Source organism: Odontesthes bonariensis, chromosome 22 (assembly GCF_027942865.1).
Source record: "Odontesthes bonariensis isolate fOdoBon6 chromosome 22, fOdoBon6.hap1, whole genome shotgun sequence".
In the NCBI taxonomy this organism is placed as follows: domain Eukaryota; kingdom Metazoa; phylum Chordata; class Actinopteri; order Atheriniformes; family Atherinopsidae; genus Odontesthes; species Odontesthes bonariensis.
Window position 1 is genome coordinate 32,030,508 of NC_134527.1, and position 10,643 is coordinate 32,041,150.

The window sequence follows — 10,643 nt, forward strand, 5'->3', positions numbered from 1 at the left end:
GAAACACGCTTTGTGCCTCTGATCCCATTCATTCACCGCCAAATATCCAAGGAGAATTACCCTCGCTCAGCTCAGTCTGATTGTAATTTAGCCAATAATCCGATCCTTTCAGTGCCATGTGACCCCACTGAGTGTTTCTCTTCACCCTGTACACCTCAGACTTCCAGTACAACTCAGTCCTGTTATCTCTAGAAATACTCTGATGACTCTGCAGTTGTTGGGTGTGTCACTGATGGATAAGAAGCTGAGTACAGGGAACTGGTCAATCACTTTGTGGCATGGTGTGGGAACAACCGCCTCATCTTGAAGAAGAGATGATTTGGGATTTTAGGGGGACCAGGAGTAAGCCAAACACTGTCTCCATTCTAGGTGGAGGTGGTGGATGACTACAGATACCTGTGTGTTTACCTGGACAGACTAGACTGGAGATGCAACACCGAGGCTGTCTCAAAGAAGAGACGGGGCAGGCTGTGTTCCTTAAGAAAGCCTAAGCCCTTCTCTTTCAGCACCAAGATGTTGCATATCTTCCACAGGTCAGTGGTGGGGAGTGCAGTCAGCTTTACAGCATCTGCTGGGGCAGCAGCATCAGAGCCAGAGACTCAGAGAAACTGAACAAACTGATAAAGAAGGCTGGCTCTGTGCTGGGGACTGCTCTGGAGCTGGTTGTGCAAAGGAGAAAACTGCACAAGATGATGATTATGAAAAAACTGCCCATCCTCTACATAACATAGTGTTGAAATAATAGAATGTGTTCAGTTAAGAGCTTTTACAGCAGTAATGACCATAGTCTGTCAACATAACAATAGTCTGTTAAGCAGGTCTTTGTTTGTTAGGACGCTAAGCTGAGGTGTCCCTATCTGTAATTAAAGTTTCAAGGTCAAGGGGCTGAAAGAAAGGAGCGAGACTTGTTCACAGGCTCAGGCTTTCCATCTAAGAGCTATATCACAGTACTCTTTAGGTGGCAGGTCCTGTTAGGACTGACAGGAGTCAAAGTATTTGCATATGAAGGGGAGGTAAACCTTTGTGGAACAACTTTGACAAACACTTACTGTATATGTACATTTGCATTGTTGAACTCAGCAGTGCTTGACTTGAGCAGTTAATTGAACAAATAAATACATTTATGCCTATTAGTTACTATACTGTATTCAAGAGAATAAATTATTATTTGCCATTCTCATGTTTTATCTTATGAGAGTAAGCAACCAGTGTTTATGATAAGGAACTTGATCTTCCTATGTTATTATATTATTAATTTCTTTATTATAATATGTCTGTGGAAGTGCAACGCTTTGTAACAGATCTAGTACCTTTACACACTCACCCTGTAGAAGACGTTGGAGCGACCCACAGTTCCAATCTTGCCAATGTGATTCATGAAACACAGGTTCCCCTCGGTGGAGCCGTACACTTCACACATTTTAATGTTCCCAAAGCGATTTTGGAACTCTCGCCATACATCCTGTCGCAGCCCGTTCCCAACTCCCATTCGTACCTTGTGAACTTGATCCATCTCTGTCTGATGGAGGGAAAAGGCTGTTAATACATCAGTAGAACATGTCTGACATGTTAAAACTAAGAATGTTTCAATGACGAGTAAATAGTTACAATTAAGGAGTATTATGTCAACATTAACATGTCAACATCTGAGAAAGAGAGAAAAAGGGTTTGTGTGAGTATAATATATCAAGATACAAACCTAAGTACATATAATCCAGGGTGTAAAAATTTATGCCATCATGGACCGACAAAGGTTTTTGAGGGTTAATACTTGGTTTCAGCTGTCAGCGCTCTGCTCAGGATCTTTTGGGCTGACCTATGCCTGAAGCATTATATGTTTAATGAAGCCATTTATTTATCATGTAATTCTGTGCTGTGATAATTATTTTCTAATTGACTATTATTACAGTGTTGTATGATAATCATTATATTCAGATATGAGAGGGCATCATGATTAGGCAGCAGTTGATTTGTTTTCCAGGCAACGTGTGCATCATTGCCCTCTCTTTGACCACAGCAGCAAACAACCCTAACCATAACGCTAACCCTAACCCTTACGCTAACCCTAATGCTAACCCTAACCCTCCCCTAACCCTCCCCTAACCCTAACCCTAACCATCCCCTAACCTTAACCCTAACCCTCCCCTAACCTTAACCCTAACCCTAACCATCCCCTAAACTTAACCCTAACCATCCCCTAACCCTCACCCAACCCTAACCCCCCTTCTCTCCCCCCGCAACACCCGACACACACCGATACGGACCTTGTGTCTAGCGCACCCACTTATAACATAAACCCAGAAATGCACGGAGTTTCCCACGGCCTCCTGAGTTACTCCAAGACCATTCCAGCACACGCAGCAACCATCAGTCGGGTCCTGAGCGACAGTGCACCTCCCTTGGCACCTATACCAAACTCCATGGTGATTGAACAGGAGTCCGAACTGAGACATCACGTAGGAGGGGGCCATTGAGCCTAACCCCAACCCTAACCCTCCCCTAACCCTAACCCTAACCATCCCCTAACCTTAACCCTAACACAGCAGGGAAAGATGACAGAGAGAACTGATAATCAAGGGGGCTCCAGCCTGCCATTGCACACAACACATAACCACCCACAAGGATACTCAGGGAGCCTCAAAACTCCATTGCACACGGCACACAAACAAACAACACTCCTGGAGAGACCGGCAAAAACAAACCAAAACCGAACAGAACCTAAAAATGATCCAAAATCCACCCAACCACATATCACCAAAAAACAGAATCAGGGAACAGACACTACACAACAACAGGAAAAGACAATAGACAGAACTGACACACAAGGAGGCTTAAGCCTACCATTGCACACGGCACACAAACAACCACTTACACACTCAAAGAGCCTCAAAACTCTATCACACACAGCACACAAACGAACAACACCTCCGGAAACAGTAATTGAAACAGAACCAGATAACAAAAAAACAAAAACCGCCCTAAAACAAACGGAACCACGACGCATAATCCAAACAACCATCTTACCAAGAACAAGCCTCAATGTCCACGATCATTTTGGCAATAAAATGCAAAACTGGTTTCTAGAACCAGAAAAACCATTCATTATCTTCGGCGATTCAAACTTAAAAAGACTACATGTAATCAAAAACAACCAGGTCCAAATAGACAGCTTCCCAGGAGGGAACCTGACTCACGCCATCCACATCCTCCGAAACAAAACACCAGTTTCAGATACAACTCAACGAGTGATCCTATCATTTGGAGTAAACAATAAAGATTACAATGACCATACCACGCTCAAAAAACTAATCTCACGACTAATATATACGGCACAAAACACATTCCCATACGCAAACATCTATTTTCAAGCTCTGAACTTTTCTGACCAACTCACCACAAAACAAAAAAACAACCTCAGCCAGTTCAACAGCTTCTTGGGGGAAGTTACACAGAAAGATCAAATAATACCGCCACTAACAAACGACAAATTCGCCAACACAGCCGACCACATACACTGGACCCCAGCCACGGGCCGACATATGTGGAACCTCTGGAGGGAATATTTAAACTAATACCCTCAAATGAATTTTCTCCCCCAACCCCCAACCCGCTGGATAAGGCAGTAATTAACCTATCCACACTTAATTTATCCACTCACGACACTAATTTATTGGCAAAAGGCCTATCCTTTGTCCCGACGGTAACCAAAATCAAAAACGTACGCGAATCATGCAAAATGCACGTCCAACAATATCACCGCAAACTCAAACTAGCCACCTTCTTTCACAACAAACCACAGAACTCAAAACCCCCACCAATCAAAATGCCCTCCACCTGGGAACCGCCCCCAGCGGACCTACAACCCCCAGTGATGGAACTAATTGAACAGGATAGACAAACAATAAACAGAATCCAGAAACAACCAGAATCAGATAACTTAAACAAGGAAGAGGAAAAAGCTCTTAAAGACCTCCGCAACAACCACTCAATAATAATAAAACCAGCCGACAAGGGATCCAGTGTGGTCATTATGGACAAACTGGATTACAAACACGAGGCCCTACGCCAGTTAAATGACGCAGAGTACTACCGCCCCCTGGCGGAACCAATCTACCCACAGACAGCCAAGAGAATCCAAAACATTTTGGAAAACCTTTACAAACGCAAATTCCTAAACAGAGCACAGGTTCAATTCCTACAAGGCGAACAACCACACAGACCGCGATACTTCTATCTCCTACCTAAAATTCATAAAGAACCCGAAAAATGGACAGTTCCAAACAAAATCCCTGCAGGCCGCCCCATAGTCTCGGACTGCAGCAGCGAATCCTACGGCTCGGTACTATTTCTGGACTATCATCTAAACCCACTGGCCAACCGGCATGAAAGTTACATCAAGGACACACAGGATTTTCTACAGAAAATCACGACCCTTAAACTCGAACCAAATTGCATGCTTTTCACGGCAGACGTAGAAAGCCTCTACACCAATATAGAAACAGAAAAAGGCCTACAAGCCATCTCCGAATGCCTACAAACCAACCCCGACCCACTCCGACCAGACACGCAAATCCTAGAACTCCTCAAAATCAACTTAGAATGTAATGATTTCTATTTTGACGAGAAATGGTACCTCCAGGTTAAAGGGACAGCCATGGGAAAAAGATTCTCACCAGCTTATGCTAACATCTATATGGCCAAATGGGAAAAGACGCCTTCCTCAAATGTGACAAACTCCCATTAGCCTACTATCGGTACCTGGATGACATTTGGGGCATCTGGAATCACTCGCCAACCAATTTCGAAAGCTTTATAAACACACTTAATCAACACCTCCCATCCATCAGAATCAAACCAGCCACCAGCCAAAAACAAATCGACTTCCTCGACACTACTACCTTCAAAGGGCCCGAATTCCACTTAACAGGGAAACTGGACCACAAACTCTATGTTAAACCCACAGACACACATGCATTGCTACACCGAAACAGTTTCCACCCTAAACATACCTTCTCGGGTATCATAAAATCACAACTATTACGATACTCACGAGTCTGCTCTCGCGAATCAGACAGAGAGGAGGCCACAAACACACTCTTCAAAGCCCTTAAACACAGAGGGTACTCCCGACAAGGACTCAGAAAAATTAAAAGAAACCACAAAAAATCAAACGACAGGACCCCTGAGCAAACAGAGCCCGAACAACCCCAACAAACAATCCCACTAACCGTTTTTTTCTCCGAACACACACTAAAGGTTCACCAGGAACTCAAAAACAACTTCAAAAGACAACAACAAACCCACCCACCACTCCAAAAGCTAAAAGTCATATCAGCCTTTAAAAGAAACCCAAGCCTACAGGACCTACTGGTCAGATCAAAATTCACCTCCGAATGCAAAAAAACACAAAATAACCACCAAATAGGAGAAACCACCATTCGAAACACCAAAAGTAACAAGAGATGGCCCATCCAATCTAACGTCACAAACAACACCAAAAACATCATCTACTTAATCTGGTGTAACAAATGTAAAAAACAATACATAGGGGAAACAGGCTATTCCCTAACAACATGGTTGCATGCTCACAAACACAACATCCAAAAGAACAGAAAATCAGACACACCGTTGGTCCAACATTTCCAACAACACAAACTGGAGAACCTGAGGGCCAAACCAATACAACACAACCCCCAATGGTCACAGGAAACCAGAAAAAAAACAAGAACGCATCTGGATCTACCGGCTACAATGCAAATTCCCAGACGGATTGAACACCAGATTTTGACACTTAAAACTCCAAATTACATAAAGAGGCGACCTTCAAATTCATAAATCCCAACTCATAATAAATTCATAATACCCTCTCATTAACCCTAACCCGAACCCATGCTGGACCACAGAACTATATGCCTAAACATAAGTCCGAATTTGAGCCATATTTGGAAAAATAAATTTTCAAAATTAAAATATTAATTTTAATAAATTCATAAATCCCAACTCATAATAAATTCATAATCCCCTCCCACTAACCCTAACCCTAACCCATGCTGGACCACAGGGCTATATGCCTAAACATAAGTCCGAGTATGAGCCATATTTAGAAAAAACAAAATCTCAAACCAAAAAAAATTATTATTTTTAATAAATTCATAATCCCAACTCATAATAGATTCATAATCCCCTCTCATTAACCCTAACCCTAACCCTACTGGATCATATGACTATAGGCCTAAACACAAGTCCGAGTATGAACCAGACTTGAAAAATTAAATTTCAATTAAAAATTATTTTTAATAAATTCATAATCCCAACTCATAACAAATTCATAACCCCCTCTCATTAACCCTAACCCCAACCCTAACCCTAACCACATTTGGGAATATCAAAATTCAATTTAAAAATTAATATTTTTAATAAATTCACAATCCCAACTCATAATAAATTCATAATCCCCTCTCATTAACCCTAACCTTAACCCTAACCCTAACCCTGCTGGATCACAGGACTATATGCCTAAACATAAGTCCGAGTATGAGCCAGATGTGGAAAAATCTAAATTCGATTAATAATAATTATTATCTTTAATAAATTCAGAATCCCAACTCCTAATAAATTCATAATCCCCTCCCATTAACCCTAACCCCAACCCTAACCCTAACCACACTTGGGTAGATCAAAATTCAATGAAAAAATTAATACGTTTAATAAATTCATAATCCCAACTCATAATAAACTCATAATCCCCTCCCATCAACCCTAACCCTAACCCTAACCCATACTGGATCATAGGACTATAGGCCTAAACATAAGTCCGAGTATGAGCCAGTTTTGTAAAAATCAAATTGCAATAAAAAAAAAAAATTTTTTTAATAAATTCATAATCCCAACTCATAATAAAACCATAATCCCATCTCATTAACCCTAACCTTAACCCTAACCCATGCTGGATCACAGGACTATATGCCTGAACATAAGTCCGAGTATCAACCACATCCTGAAAAATGAAATCTCAATAAATAATCCTGAATAAATTAAGGCTTCAAAAAATCCATATTTCCTCTTCACTCTACTTTAACACCCCCCCCCCCCCCTTTTTTTTTCCCTTCCCCTCCTTCCTCTCTCCCCACAACACATGACACACACTGATACGGACCTTGTGTCTAACACACCCATTTTTTAACATAAACCCAGAAATGCACGGAGTTTCCCACGGCCTCCTGAGTTACTCCAAGACCATTCCAGCACACGCGGCAACCATCAGTCGGGTCCTGAGCGACAGTGCACCTCCCTTGGCACCTATACCAAACTCCATGGTGATTGAACAGGAGTCCGAACTGAGACATCACGTAGGAGGGGGCCATTGAGCCTAACCCCAACCCTAACCATCCCCTAACCTTAACCCTAACCCTAACCCCCCTTCTCTCCCCCCGCAACCCTAACCCTCCCCTAACCCTAACCATCCCCTAACCTTAACCCTAACCCTCCCCTAACCTTAACCCTCACCCTAACCATCCCCTAACCCTAACCTTAACCCTACCCTAACCCTAACCCTAACCATCCCCTAACCTTAACCCTAACCCTAACCATCCCCTAACCCTAGACATTACGTAGGAGGGGGCCATTGAGCCTAACCCCAACCCTAACCCCCCTTCTCTCCCCCCGCAACCCTAACCCTAACCCTAACCCTCCCCTAACCCTAACCATCCCCTAACCCTAACCCTAACCCTAACCCTAACCCCCCTTCTCTCCCCCTGCAACACATGACACACACCGATATGGACCTTGTGTGTAACGCACCCACTTATAACATGAACCCAGAAATGCACGGAGTTTCCCACGGCCTCCTGAGTTACTCCAAGACCATTCCAGCACACGCAGCAACCATCAGTCGGGTCCTGAGCGACAGTGCACCTCCCTTGGCACCTATACCAAACTCCATGGTGATTGAACAGGAGTCCGAACTGAGACATCACGTAGGAGGGGGCCATTGAGCCTAACCCTAACGCTAACCCTAATGCTAACCCTAACCACAACCCTAACCCCAACGCTAACCCTAATAATAACCCTAACCCTAATAATAACCCTAACCCTAACGCTAACAAACCCATAACATCATCCAGACCAACAGACGGGCCCTTCAGCGTTATCGACTCCCGACGGATGTCTCAGACAATCTGTCGGGAGCCGAACGCAGGGCCCTCACAGAACTTACTCAGAACCACAACACCATCATTAAACCCGCGGATAAAGGTTCCAAAATAGTCATGATGGACAGACAACAGTACCTCATAGAAGCCCATAGACAACTTCACAATGTAAAATATTATAAACCATTAGATACTTCCTTTCAACTCCAAACCCAGACAGAACTCCGGAACATAATTCAAACACTTAGAAATAAAAAATACATCTCGGCCAAACAAACAGACTTCCTATATGGACCTGACAACCCACGACCCCGTTATTTTTATTTACTGCCTAAAATTCACAAAGATCCACAAACCTGGACCATTCCCTATTAGGTTCCTCCTGGTAGACCCATAGTTTCAGATTGTAACAGTGCCACCTACAACATCTCACAGTACATCGATAACTTTTTAGGTCCCCTCTCCACCCAACACCCCAGCTACATCCGTGACACCTACCATTTCCTTCAGACCATAAGGCCCGTGGTTGTCCCCCATTCAGCACTACTTTTCACAATAGATATTGATAGCCTATACACCAATATTAACACCGGACTAGGCCTTCAAACACTTACCACCATTTTCCAGAATCACCCAGACCCCAAGAGACTGGACAAGGAACTTTTACAATTAATTTAATTCTGCCTCAATAATAACGATTTTGTTTTCAATAACCAGTTTTACTTACAGGTTAATGGGACAGCCATGGGCCAAAGATTTGCCCCTTCCTATGCAAATCTCTATATGAGCGAGTGGGAGCGAGAAGCCCTCCAAAAGTGTCCCCTACAACCCACCCTTTACCTTAGATTTCTGGACGACATCTTTGGAATTTGGCCCCACGATCCCTCCACATTTCCAGAATTTATCAATATCCTAAATAACCATCACCCCTCCATTACAGTTAAATATACAATAAGCTCAACACACATCAATTTTTTAGATACTACAGTATTCCTCAGGCCATCCAATATAACTCAACAATCCTTATGTACCAAAGTTTATTTCAAACCAACGGACACACACGCTTTACTCCATAAATCCAGCTACCATCCCAAACACACATTTCGAGGCATCATCAAATCACAAATCATCAGGTACTATCGGATTTGCACGGACATTCAAGATTTTCACACAGCCACAAGCACCCTTTTCAACAGCCTCAAAACCAGGGGCTATTCTAAACGCTTCCTCCGTACCATTAAACGGAACACTTTGGCCTTTCTCGCTCCCACTCGCTCCTCTCCCCCCCCCCACCCCAATCCTTCACCCCAGGTCCTTGGGTTCGGGTCGTCTCAAAGCCCCTCTTCCGGCATCACCCTCCCACCCTGTCCCAACCAGGATCTCCTACCCCAATTCCTTACTAACCCCACTAAGCCTATTAATAATTCCCCACCACTCTTCCTTGACCCTAACCCTAACCATTTCCCCTACCCTAACCAGGGTCTGTATCCCCCTTCCTTCCCCTCTCCTAACCCCAACCCTAACCCTAACCCCTTTCCTAACCCTAAACCTAACCCTAAACCTAACCCTCCCCCTCTCCCTAACCCTAACCCCTTTCCTAACCCTCTCCCTCTACCTAACCCCCTCCCTAACCCTAACCCCTTTCCTAACCCTAACCCTTTCCCTCACCCTAACCCTAACCTTAACCCTACCCCTAACCCTAATCTTAACCTTAACCAGCTCCCCTACCCGAATCAGGGTCTGTATCCTCTTCCTCCCCTTAAACCCAACCCCCAGGACGGAGACGGCCCGGACCCACCTTAAACACATACACACATACAAACATAACCTACACAACAACACACACCTTCTTCACCACCACATCTCATACCATTTGTCTCCACCTTTTCACACCAAATCACTGGTTTACATAGAATAATCAAACATAATTTCTCCAGACTACAGTCCCAACACCCGGCTTTCAAGAACCACCAGATCATCTCAGCTTACAGAAAACATAAAAGCCTTCAATCCATTCTCACAAGATCCAAATACGTAGACCATAGACCCATACCCCAACTCAAACACAATCATTATTATAGAAACAGGAAATTCATTCATAACCCACATCTTGATACAGCTTTTCCCATCTTAGGCTCTTTATCTATCACCACCACCAACGCAGTATATATCATTACATGCACACTCTGCCACAAACACTACATCGGGGAGACAAAACACTCTATTCACACCCGCCTCTCCCAACACCTTTACAATATTGGGGAAGGTCGACTCACTACCCCCCTGGTCCAACATTTTCAATCACATTCATCCACCCACCTGATCATATCCGGTCTACAAAGCAACGACCGTTGGACTTGTGGGCAGAGGAAGAGAGCGGAGAAGATTTGGATTCACAGGCTTGGGACCACCGTGCCGGGAGGACTCAACGATGTATGACATCCAACTCCTACCGGCACCTCCTGGCACGGTCCTCCCAAGCCTGGGCCTGCA

The 10,643-nt window shown here is 43.8% G+C and overlaps 1 protein-coding gene across 2 annotated transcripts in view; it reads right to left on the reverse strand.

Moving 5' to 3' along the window:
• slc27a6 (solute carrier family 27 member 6) overlaps window positions 1-10,643 on the reverse strand; it is a 65,088-nt gene that overhangs the window by 16,476 nt on the left and 37,969 nt on the right. For both annotated transcript variants that reach the window (XM_075456436.1, XM_075456437.1), the window contains exon 5: window positions 1,325-1,519. In XM_075456436.1, the coding sequence (XP_075312551.1) occupies window positions 1,325-1,519 (195 nt within the window). The remainder of the gene's footprint in view (window positions 1-1,324; window positions 1,520-10,643) is intronic.